This window comes from Barbus barbus (assembly GCF_936440315.1).
Source record: "Barbus barbus genome assembly, chromosome: 33".
In the NCBI taxonomy this organism is placed as follows: domain Eukaryota; kingdom Metazoa; phylum Chordata; class Actinopteri; order Cypriniformes; family Cyprinidae; genus Barbus; species Barbus barbus.
This window is the reverse complement of record NC_136761.1, coordinates 14,546,041-14,559,149: the sequence shown is the minus strand read 5'-3', so window position 1 is coordinate 14,559,149 and position 13,109 is coordinate 14,546,041. Positions and strand designations below refer to the sequence as shown.

The 13,109-nt window shown below is 36.3% G+C and overlaps 1 protein-coding gene across 1 annotated transcript in view; it reads right to left on the bottom strand.

The window, feature by feature from the left end:
* Positions 1-13,109, bottom strand: part of LOC306853444 (rap guanine nucleotide exchange factor 2-like) — a 104,202-nt gene that overhangs the window by 47,365 nt on the left and 43,728 nt on the right. The window contains exons 5-6 of the mRNA XM_079390864.1: positions 12,060-12,135; positions 8,086-8,253 (exon numbers count right to left, since the gene is read on the bottom strand). Coding sequence (XP_079246990.1) covers positions 8,086-8,253; positions 12,060-12,135 — 244 coding nt within the window. The remainder of the gene's footprint in view (positions 1-8,085; positions 8,254-12,059; positions 12,136-13,109) is intronic.

The following is a 13,109-nucleotide window of genomic DNA, read 5'->3' as shown; positions in this document are numbered from 1 at the left end:
GGCTGATACATGATGTAATGTTTGTGAAGTGAATCTTCACCTTCGGCTAAGTCTGAGTATGGAAATCCCACCGTGGAAGCACTCTCAAAAACTCACGGATTAGCTGGAATGCCCGTCAGCTTAACATCCAATGCGCTGCGGTCCCTCTTGAAGAAGCTACTGTGAACTTTCTTAACCTGCTACCACTGATCTGAGAACAAAAACATGGTCCAAATCGCTTCCCACAGACCATAACAACAAAAAGAGAGCTGTTTGGGAAAACTGTGCAGCTGAGAAGATACAATGGTGGGAATAAGTTTGGCGTCCCCTTCTAATGTATCTCGGGGGAAAAACTATTTAGCTAAATGATGCTTGACGTATTTTGTTGTACTAAACAAAACAAGAATTTCCAAACAAGCTGAGGGAACACTGGCTTCTCTCCCGGGGGAATGGGAGGAATGCTGGGAATGAACTGCAGTAGATTTGGGGGAGAAAAATGTGTCTACGTGAGGGTCCAACTTTGAACCTCCACGAAACATCTGTGTCAAAAATTCAAAAGATTAACACCCAAAACATTATGAAAGCAGAGTCTTGCTGTCAAAACCGCTGGAGATTTAATAGAATAAATACAACCTTTTGTAACCTCAAGGTGCAAGGTGCAGAAGGAAAGACCCATCAAAACTAACCTGAAAAAAATTCTGTTGGTCTTGTCTTGTTTCATTTTGTTATAAATTAATTAAATAAAATAAATAATGAATATAAAAAATATAATATAAAATAGAATGCATGAGTTAGTAATGAGTCAAAATAAAATAAAAGACTGCTGTAAAACGATCGATCGCGACTAATCGCATCCAAAATAAAACTTTTATTTTACAAAGTATGTGTACTGTGTATATTTATTATGTATATATAAATACATACAAATACAGTATATATATTGAAAATATTTACATGCATATATTTATATTCATATAATTTATATTATATATACATATACTTAATATATAAATATATAATTTTTCTTAAATATATACATGTATGGGTGTGCATTTATAAATACATAATAAATATACACAAACACAGACTATGTACACAAAAACTTTTATTTTGGATGTGATTAATCACTATTAATCATTTGACAGCACTAAACTAAACTAAACTAAACTAAAAATAGATTTTTGCCAGTACTTGATTTAATGCGGGTTAATGTAATAACATAACAGCAAATAATAATAAACATAAAAACAAAAATAAAATATAAAATAAAATGTAAATAAAATATGCATTAGTTATATATCATCAAAAAAAAATACTAATACTTAATTTAATGCAGGTTAATGTATTAACATAACAGAAATCAATAAAAACAGAAAAATAAGTGTTAGCATTGGCATATATTTAAGAGGGTAAACTTGACCTTCAGCTTTAAAAAGTCTCAAAAATTGGTGGCAGCCAAGGGTGTAACCACATGTCCAAGATTAGGTGGAACAAATGTAATAATTTTAACAATTATTCAATGAAAAAAAAACAACAAAAAAAAAACATTATGGTTGATAACTAACGTAAATATTGGATTTCTGAATCTTTTATTTAATCTGAACAAATGAAAATATACAAATACATAAATGTTTTCTTCCTTTCTCTCTGCTCTGTTCTCTTTACTCAGCTGGAGCTCAATGATGTTGTATATCACACATACAGATGGTAGCAGTGCAGTGGATTCTCACTTCAACCCGGCCAGAGCACAGTGGGGACTGAGTGCATAAAACACCAGCACATCCTCAGCCAACACGACATACTGACTGCAAACACATAGGCAGAAGACCAGCTAACACCTACAGAGAGACCATATAACAGCCGCCACAGCACAACAAGGAAAATTAGCAGCTATAATGCTAACAAGTAAAGCATCTTGCACATACCGGCACAAACAAACTGTGTTGCTGCTAGGTAAAAATAACATTTAAGAGACTGAAAGAACAGTCCAAAAGTAAGGGATAAGCATGAGGGTTATTTGATGCCAACTTGATTTTTTATTTTTTTTCATTAGTGTAAAAGAGGCAGCAATGAACTGAAGAGAGCTTTCACTGCCTATTTTAACTTTTTATAATGAGCCATTTTAAACCTAAACTTGCTTTATAAAAACTCAGACTAGCGTTTTAGCTTTTTATAAGGTAATGTAGGCTACTATGTAGAGTTGGGTACCGAAACCCGGTACCAATATGGCACCGGTACCTTTGTAACCGGTATGTAATAGAACCGAATCAGAACACAGATTCCGGTGCTTCATTTCGGTGCCATGCCTGAGCGATTGATTTAAATATTTGTCCTTTGTTTCTCCAAAACGAACGTAAGAAGCATCATCACCGGCACCGCACGTGAAAAATTATTTCCCGACTGAGAAAATGCATGTGAACTCAAGTCGGAATGCTCTAATAATACAAGTCCAACAAATCTTTGTAGTAACGCGAGTGTGCTGTTTTCACATTCCGGCTTAAAAGCACAACTCGGGAAATGAGAGCATCTGTGGAGCGCGTGAATTAAGGATGTTCATTTTAACCGTTAACCGACTGATCATTTTGACCGATTAATACAATCACAGTTAAACGGTTTAAAGCCACTTATTTATTTATATCTTTATTCAGTAATTTATCAAAATATTTTAAGAAGTTTGCTGCATGGTTAAAATAAGCTACGCGTATAAAAATAAAAAGTAAAAAAAAAAAAACTTTTTTAGCGAGAGAGAGAGAGAGAGAGAGAACCATAAGTCGCCTATAAGTCGCATTTTATTATTTCATTCAGAAATAGGCCGACGCGAATTACAAACATTATAATAAACACTGTAAACATGTCTAGGCTATTTTAGTTCCCCTAACTTCACAACAAATCATTTCAATTAACAGTTGGCTATTTAGAAAAGCACAAGAATTAAAAATATAAGAAGCTATATAAACGACAAACCAAAACAAATTAATTTAGGCTAAAACGAAACTGAAACCAACGTTGGGTTTCTCGTTCGACACAAAATCAAATGTTTCCGTATTCATAATGTATTTGAATACCAAAATAGCCTATTAGGCCTATGTACTCATAGGCCTAATTCACTCGCATAACTTCACGGTGATAACGCTTAACGGCACAGATTTTACTACATATTTAAACTGAGCAGTGTGTGTTTGTTTTTGTGTTTTTCATGTTCTGTTTGTTGCTTTTTGCAATCCCCGGAAAACAAATGTTGGTATTTTTAACGGGGCACAGACACTTATTCTTTCTAATTTAAAATAATCTTGTAGGTTAATGGTTAATAATCAGTTAACGAGCGTCGGTAGTCGGTTAGGAAAAATAACCGAAATGAACATCCCTAGTGTGAATGCAGTACACTTGCTCTGACAGCAGCAGGTAGCCTTCCATTAACTAGCTCAGCTAAACATGCTTAAATTAAAATGCCTAAAGCTAAAATTCTCTTGTATTCACGTTTTTAAACCTGTTTTCCAACAAAAGAGAACATTATAACCTTTCTAGTCCACAACTTTTGTGATCTGATGTAGCTTCTGAAAACTAGTCTGCAAACAGTCATTGGCTACATCCGAAATGCATGCTTCCCTACCACATAGTCCGCGAAAAACATGTGAAATAACTGCAAAATTATCTGCAGTGCTGCATACTTGCTAGCTTCCTATACTGTAAATACTTTTTTCTGTTAGTTTTTACAAACTGATAAAGTCTTAAGATGTTGTCAGTGGTGCTTAAGCTGTTTTTAACCCAGAATATTCCTTTAAGGCAAAAGGTAAAACAAAAGAATGAAGATGGGGCTGCACCACACTGTAAACCCTAATAAGTTGAGAGTACTCAAATGATTTGAGGAAAGTGATTCCCTCAGTTCGTTTGAGTAATGGAAAATTGACAACTCGATTTATTGAGTTAACCAAATGTGGTCTCTTCACTGAATTAACTTAAATGTTTAAGTACAGATAACTTAAAAGGGCTAATAGACAAAACTTTCCAAATTTTCAGCTTATATATTCTTTACTTGTATTAAATAATTTATAAATCATTAAAACAAGTTGTTTTTTTCCCCAAATCAACCACTTTATTAGGCTTATACTGCATTTACATTTCATTTCTTATAACAGTAAGCCCACATTTTTAAAAGACATGAACAAAATCATGAGCTCATTTTAACAGCAAACTCCTATTTTCATCTGTAAGATCACATTCAGTCAATTTTAAGACATGAACAAAATCATAAGCTCACATTTTTAGAAGACCTGAACTCAATTTTAACAGAAAAGGTATTTTTAACTGCAAGCTCACATTTTTAAAAGATGCACAAACAACGAAATAGCTAATTTTTAAACAGTAAGCTCACATTTTTAAAAGACATGAACATAAGCTATTTTTTTGAACGGTAAACTGTTTTTAGATGTAAACCTATTATTTATCACATTTTAAAAGACACATTAACAACCAAATGGTAAGCTTATTTTTATCTAGACATTTTGTCACATTTTCAGAAGAGACAAAACTGTAAACTCATTTTTGGTTTGAGATTTTCCAGTTCCTTGTGCGTTATAAATACCATGGTATTAATCTGGACCTACCACAGTGTTTTGTACGGTAGGTTTGTCGTCATTCCACAGAATCGTGCAACAAATTTGAGTGTCCTGTCATTGAATGTGAACAAACTACATTGTCTGCAAGTAAAAGGTTAGAGAACAAGGAAAAAAGACAAGTTTCCACTTTGCTGGTAAAAGTCTTACTGACTGTTAACATTAAAATGTTTTTAATTTCCAATGTAAAAGGTCTTTTTTTTTTTTTTTTTTAAATCTCAGCTGACAAGAACAAGCACAAAACAGAAAGGGACCCCTCCATGCTGTATCTTAAGTGTTTTTTTTTGTTTTTAAGAAAATGCATGTGCTGATCTTGTTTATCCATTTTAATGGAACAGCTGGTTAGCCAAGGATTGTATTTTAGGCTGCAGGTCTTTCTGCCCCATGGAAAGGAGAATGCATTGAATAAATTCAAATGTGTACTTCAGTGACTTTGGGTAATTTAAGTGCAACTTAAATTACCAGCAAAGTGGAAACTTGACTTTTTTCCTTGTTCTCTAACCTTTTACTTGCAGAGAATGTAGTTTGTTCACATTCAATGACAGGACACTCAAATTTGTTGCACGATTCTGTGGAATGACGACAAACCTACCGTACAAAACACTGTGGTAGGTCCAGATTAATACCATGGTATTTATAACGCACAAGGAACTGGAAAATCTCAAACCAAAAATAAATTAGTCCAAACAGAAGGCACATTGATTCAGGAAGGTCATGTAGATTGTCCATCACCACTTTTCCCTCAATTACTATCCCAAATGAGGAGAGAGGCTGAAGAGTAGTCCCATCTTCAACTATTACAATCCCCACTGGAACGTCAAGATTCGAGCTGCGATCATCGGACATCTAGTGAAGATGAATAAACATTATCAAATTAAAGTTAATTCACATGGTTGCAAGCTCATGTTCATATTAACCTAAACGCATTTAACGTTATACCTTGTCCATCCGTATAAAATAAAACATTTTACAGACAATAAACCAAAACGTGCAGACGTGTTAAACGTTAATTTACCAGTGTAACGTAATCCATGGGCCTTCATAACTACTCCATCCCTGTCACGCCTGCTTCACGACCGCCTGCCTGCAAGTGCCGCTGGGAGAAGAAAACGGTTAGGCGGGAAATTCAAATGTTCTTACAGAAAATTAGAAACTCAGGCGTGTTTATAACTACAAAATAAAACCTTTTACAGACAATAAACCAAAATGTACAGGCGTGTTAAACATTAACTTACCAGCGTAATCCATGGGCCTTTATCACGACTCCATGCGTGTCCCCACCTGCTTCATAATCGCCTGCAGCAAGTGCAGCTGGGGGAAGAAACCAAAAAAATTAAACGGGAAATTAAAATGTTCTTACAGAAAGTTAGTAACTCATGCGTGTTTATAACTACAAAATTCTCCAAAAATAAAACGGCAACCAAGCGAATTTTACACTTAAATATTTATCATTAACCTACCTGTGTAACGTCACTCTAATGAATCTTTCAGGACGACTCTCTTCCCACCTGCTTTACCGCCAGCGTACTTGTGCTGCTACTGGAGTGAAACGAAAAACGTAACATTAGAATAAGGTGTAAATCAATAAAGAAAAATGTATATGAGCGTTTAAATCTCTACTTACTAATTTAACTTTTGTCTTTCTTCTGTCAGATGGTTTCTGCTAGTGCCTCTGTCCTGCTGCTGCTTCAGCAAAATTCAGCACGACAAAAAAAAATAAAAATATTCCCGCCTTGTGTCATATAACTTATATCGACCAATCAGCGCGGTTGTCAAAGCAGAATTTCAAGCGCGACCAATCATTTTAAACAGAGACATGGTGAAACATTTAAATGAATTAAAATGTTGAGTTCAGAGAACTTAAAATATTAATTAAAACGTTTTTGCTGCCAAATGAGTAAGTTAAATACACCTGTTTAAGTTTTGATGCCAAAACTTAGTACTTTAAGTAATGTCAAGTTACATTAACTTAATATCTTTATTAATGACAACAGTGGGGTTTACAGTGCAGCTAAATGAACAGATTCTTACAGTAATAGAAGAACAAATGCAAATATAGTAGCAGAGCAAAGTTCATAGGAAGGAGACAGAAATCTTGTTCCTTTCACATTGGTAATACGAGGAAAAAGAAGTGGTTAATGTTACAAAAAAAGAGTACCAACAGACTTCCAGTAGTCTTCCAGTAATCTAAAGCTTTACATAATGTTCCTGTAGCGTATGTTTTGTGAGAGGAGCATTTTGGTGCGCATCTGATGCACTGCACTGTTATAATGAAGAAATGTTAGCTTATTTTATGTTTCATGGCAGCAGTCAAATACATTGAATATATTACTATCCAACGTTATGCATAGAAAGTGCAGAATTAGAATTAAGACTGACTATAGTAAGTTAAATAATATTGAGTTATGCGTTATAAAATGTGAAGCTGTTTGTGCACAGATAACACTCTTATTTCTGGTTTGCATCCAAATAAAGATAATTTTATACCAATAAAGCTTTGATTATACATATAGTAATTCATTGGGCTATCAAAAAAAGTTGCAGAATTATTAGTATAGATATTACAAATATCTATTGCAAAACTGAATTATCAGTGCCACATGATCATTCAGGAATTATTCTAAAATGCTGATCTGGTGCTCAAAAAACATTTCTTATTATTAATGCTGAAAACAGTTTAAGATTTTTTGAAGAAAAATATGGTGATTGTTTTTGGATTCTAAAGTAAAAGTAGTAAAGTCGTGACGTATTGTCAAGTATGGTGACCCATACTCGAAATTGGTGCTCTGCGTTTAACCCATCCAAGTGCACACACACAGCAGTGAGTAGTGAACAAATGCACACACACACACACACACACCGTGAACACACACCCGGAGCAGTGGGCAGCCATGCTGCAGCGCCCGGGGAGCAGTTGGGGGTTCGGTGCCTTGCTCAAGGGCACCTCAGTCGAGAGAGCGCTGTACATTCACCCCCCCTACAATCCCTGCCGGCCGGGTACTCGAACCCGCAACCTTTCGATTACGAGTCCGACTCTCTAACCATTAGGCCACGACTTCCCCCGACTTCTTTGATAAATAGACAGTTCAAAACAACAGCATTTATTTAAAAATAAATAAATCTTTTGTAAAATTATAAATGCCTTTTTGTCACTTTTGATCAAATAAATTGCTTGTTGAATTCATTGAATTATCCAAAAAAATAAGCATAACTATGATCATTTAATACATAAACTATTCATAACTGAAAATCCTGTACACATAACTATACTATGATACCACAATCTAAAATCACTGATATTTCAATATCAGATTTTATCATACCATCCATTATATGCTTAAATAACATTGCAAACAAAAAAAACAAGCACTTGCAATGACACATTTACCAGCATGTAAACAAACTGGAAAGCAAAGCCGGACAGGTGAGGACCAGGAATGCCGACAGGGGCAAAAGAGAAACTGTACAGGTAGAGTTAAAGCATATGACTAACCGTATGGTATCCCCGTGCAACGGGCGGCTTGCCGGCAGGATAGGGGTCTACGGTGTCGATGATGGTCTGTCGCTCGCCCTTCTGGTTGATCTTGCGAAACCTTCGGCGGGACTGTCGGTGCGATGCCTGCCGCTGGAAATACTCCTCATTCTCATCCATATAGTCCACCTGCAAACGGAGGAGCGATTTGAGTGAGACTCCCTCGCTCTCTCTCTCTCTCCTCACCCCTCACCCCCTCCCTCCCCTCTTACTGGTGCTCAGTAAAAATAGAAGTGGGTGTGCGAGCCTGTCTGTGTGTGTGAGTGTGTGTGTGTGTGGGCTGAGCCTCAAATACCTACGTCAAAGAGAGGCGCACAACAGACTGAAAGGAAAGGTAGAAAAGGGGAAATGTAGTTTCAGAGGAGCAACTTGCATGGGGCTTTCAGAGCCGAGTCGTGCATGTTATGCCGCTTTATCCTAGAAATTAAGAGTTCAAATTGCAGACATGTGCAAAAACCAAACCATGCGTGTTCCGGATCAATATTTATTCTTTATCTTTGCTGGGTATTCTGTCACTGTGCCACCTAAAAATGAAATTAAAACGTGCAAACTGTCCATGGCAGGTCTTTGATCGGCTGTGAATGAGGGTGGCATCATCATACACATGATGGGTATAAGTTGCATATAAAAAGAGCTGGCCATTGTGACATTACGCCATAAAAAGTGACATGATTATCCCTCAGCCTTATTTTGCTGCAGCCTCACATTTCACACCCACTCTGCCTTTGGGATTACACATCAAATCTCTCGCTACCGTACCAACCGCTGCTATGGCAACTGCCGGCGAGCGAAGCAGTGGGAATATATTGGGCGGTGTGAGCGAGTGAGAGTGCAGTATCTATATATATATATATATATCCTGCCTCGGCCCGTAATTACAGGGCAGCATCGGCCAGTAATAACAGATGAGCTACCCAACAAGGGCACCATCAACTGCCGAGGACAGTGGCCATCGCCCAAACAGGAGATTACGATTATGTGTTTGGCAGATGCTTTTAAACGACTTATAGGGCCCTATGAAATTGTTTTTTCCCAAAATCCAAATTCACTTTTTCTGAATTTTTTTCCATTTAATTTTTTTCTAGACTCTATTTTAATGGTTAAATAAAATTGTATTAATCAAAAACCTAATTAATTGAAATAATAAAATGTACACAATTTAACAACAGTTTATTACAAGTTTAACAAAAAATACATTTTTAAGGCCCTATGAAATGTTTTTTTCCTCCCTCAAATTTAATTTTATTTTGACCAAATTCTGTGTTTTCCATAAATTTTCTGCTTTCCATTTGAATGGTTTCATTATATTTAATAATCAAAGGCATCTCTAAAGAGTTAATTTCATTAAAAATATATATATATATATTCCAAATATTTGGTTAATATTCCTTTAAAAATATATTTTTTAATAATAATTGTATTAATAGTGGTAGTACTATCATTACATTGTCATATTTCTGTCACAGTTTCTTCAAGTTAAACTAAACTTTGTTTCTCTGTTTATATAGCCTATGACCATAATTTTTTCTCAAAATAAATGGTAAAATGCTCATGAATTGACTCTCAGAACAGTTCAAGAGATTATGTTCATGTGTTAATGTACTCATATTGAAGCAGTAGTAGGGATGGCACGGTTCGCGGAAAAAAATCGAACCAAACGGCTCTCCACACACGGTTCGGCACGCGCTAGGACCGCGATTCAACTTAAATCTGACAACGCATGTGTAATATGGTTTGTTATAAATAACACGTAAAACAAAGGGTTCGGCTAATGCATGTTTCTGTTAATGGATGCGCATTCTGGCTTCCCAGTACATTACAATAACAGCGATGACAAAAAAAGTGCACAAACCATTCACTCTTGTTCAATGCGAGTGCCTTATGCTGGAATATGAGCATTTATTCCGTCATCACCCGGGTGCTGATAGCGCACGCGCACAGGTGAGACCTGAACAGCACGCGTTGATATCGGTGTTTAAACTAAACTCATGTAAGCTTTGCCAGTTTATAACAACAGCATTTATGACCCAGAGGACACGAGCTCGCGCGCGCAGTGAGAAGATTTGTGCGTGCGCTCATAAGAAACGCGCAAATATGAAGCTCTCTCTCTGAAGTATTGTGTTTGAATGGACAAATTCACACAAAAATTCTGTCAAAATTCCCGTCTTGGTAAGTATCCTATAGCAGACATAGCCGGCTGAACGTACAGTATCAGTGCAGTGGATCAGTGCATTCTCTTAAAGTGACAGCACTTTCTTAATATTAATCAAATAACAAAAACAAAGCAATCACTCACTGCTCTTGATTGAATCGCTTTTGTAACTTTAATAAAGATTAATCTTTAATTTATACAGTCAACTATACAATGCTGTTTTACATTTGATTATTCAATTGCTGTACCTTGCATTTTAACTATATTGTAAACATTAGTTTAAAATAGTTAAAACATTAATACCGTTGCTCAACATTATTTATTTAAATATTTAAATATATTTTTTAATATTTTAAAATGCAGAACAGAATTAATTCCTGTGATGGCAAAGCTAGATTAAAAAAAAAAAAACATTCCAAAATTCTCAAGAAACATTTCTTATTATTATGAATGCTGAAAAGAGTTATGCTGCTTATTATTTTTGTGCAACTTTAATTTATATCTTTGATTAATAGAACACATTTTTTTAAATAGAAATATTTTGCAACATTTTAAATGTCTTTACTGTCACTATTGATCATATAAATGTGTTCTTGCTCAATAAGTGTTTTTTTTTTAATACCTTACTGACCACCAACATTTGAACAGTAGTGTACTCAACATGCAAAAACATATAGGAACCCATTATGTCACATGTAGGCATATTTTCATGCCACCCAGAGAGCTTAACCAAATCCGAGGCTGCAAATGTAGATAGAGAGGGTCTTTCTTTACTCATGAACATACATCATGAACTGAATATGGAATATATTAGGATGCACAGAAGTGCTTGGGTTCCTAAATATAATCGTCTTAGGTTTTTTGGCAAGGCGAGAGCACTGAATTTAGGCCATGTTGAACATTAACCGCAGTGGGCTGAGTAATTTAAGAGGAACAAATCCACAATGAAATTAGCTTGTGGTATAATGTAAACAAAGATGCCAAATTCAAACTGAGAAAGAGACAGCTGTGGAGGAGTACAGAAACATTTAAATGCCATTTATCATTATAGCAGTGGTTCCCAAATGCAACTTTAGTCTGGCTCACCTGATGCTAAACAAAACTAGAAAGCACACAACTAAATTGCTCTCCTAATATAAATATAAACAAATTCAATATAGCGGTTACTAAAATGTCTACAGTATAAGCTTGTATCTTGTGTTCAGACAGCCACTTCCCCATCAGTCTCAAAAAAAAATCCCACAAATATTGATTGCTGTATTCATTAAATATTAAAATATTTATAGTTCACAATGGCAAAAAGGCACTGAATTTAAGTAATTAGCATGTTAAAATATTCACAAAGCCCATACATAGTCAGGCTGATTTCAGGTGCATTTAGGCATTTACAGTATATAAGACATGTCTTTGCGGTCAAATTAGCAACATTTTAGAGTGCTTCTATCTCAAAGAAATAGACCATCAAAAAATAAGACCACCTAGATAAACTAGTCAGCTTATGTGCAAAGTAACAGTCAGTTGTTGAACAGTCCACCACCGTTTCCTATCGAACCATCACATTTTCTTCGGAAAAGGGTTTTTAGTCAGTGCATTGGGAAGAGCTGAAATTGTTAGCCCATGTAATGTCAAATCTGACCTTGTGTGTAACCCTGGGGGGTAAAACATAGCACACTGTGGGAACCACTGGGGAAAAGGACTTAAACTACAGCACAAAACAGCAATTACATAGTATGATTAGTAAGAGTATGAAGTGAAGATGATTATCAGGTCCATGATTACTCACCACAATCATCTCGGATGGCTCTAGAACGATGCACTCGCATCCACGCCGTAAACTCCCAGCAGACCTTTTCCCAAAACTAGAGGAGAAGAACAGGAGAGAAAGGTTATAATCTGCTTGACCAATTATGGAATCCTGAGATTCTGTGGGAATGAAAGCGTCCTCTGAAACTGAGCCGGAGGAGCACATATCCACACACTTGTGGCAGTGTTCCTGGTCTAGGCAGTAAGGCTCCACTGGGAAAGAAACTACGACCAGACTGGAAAAGTCCACCAAAAGATATCACAGCCTAATGAAAGAAGTACAGTGCAAAGTGATGGAGCGTTTGAGTAGCAACACAAAAAACTCTATTGAAAATAGAAATGGAAATATGAGGTGGAGTTCCACACAAGATGAAGGCAAATACTCACTCAAGGTGGACATGCGTTAAAGGGGGGGGTACAATGCTGTTTCAGGCATTCAGAGTTGTTTATACTGTTAAAGAGTTGGATTCTCATGCTAAGCATGGAAAAGTTTCAAAAAACAATTTGGACAGAGTATTTCTGTGCCAAAAATCTCACTTCCGGGTTCGTACACGTTTCGGAGAGTTTTTTTTCGATCGTGGTTCTTGCTGACGTAAACGATGGTGGAACTCTTTATATGGGCATTTCTCCCGGAAGAACGCGCCCGTGCACGCATCGACCAGAGCGTGCCCATCAATGCGTTTCATTTGGCAGCACTGCACGGGACTCGATCGGGAAAAATGTCTCTGTGTTTTTGTTTGTGAGGGAAAGATAACCTTGTTCAGCTTCCCAAAAGAACCCACCATTACATGAACAGTGGATACAGTTTGTGTTTCCAGGGTAGCAATGGAGTTTCTCAAGTGTTTTGTTGACGAACGTTTTATAAACAAGGCCCAGTTCGATGCTGGATTTGTACATCGTTTAATACTGAAAGAAGAGGCGGCCCCAGCTATAAAAGGTCCCAGTCATGATTCAGAACTGCAGACGGTAAGTGAAACAGCATCAAATGTTGGCGATCGGCGCAAGTGCTCGTCACTCTTTAGCTCCGCCT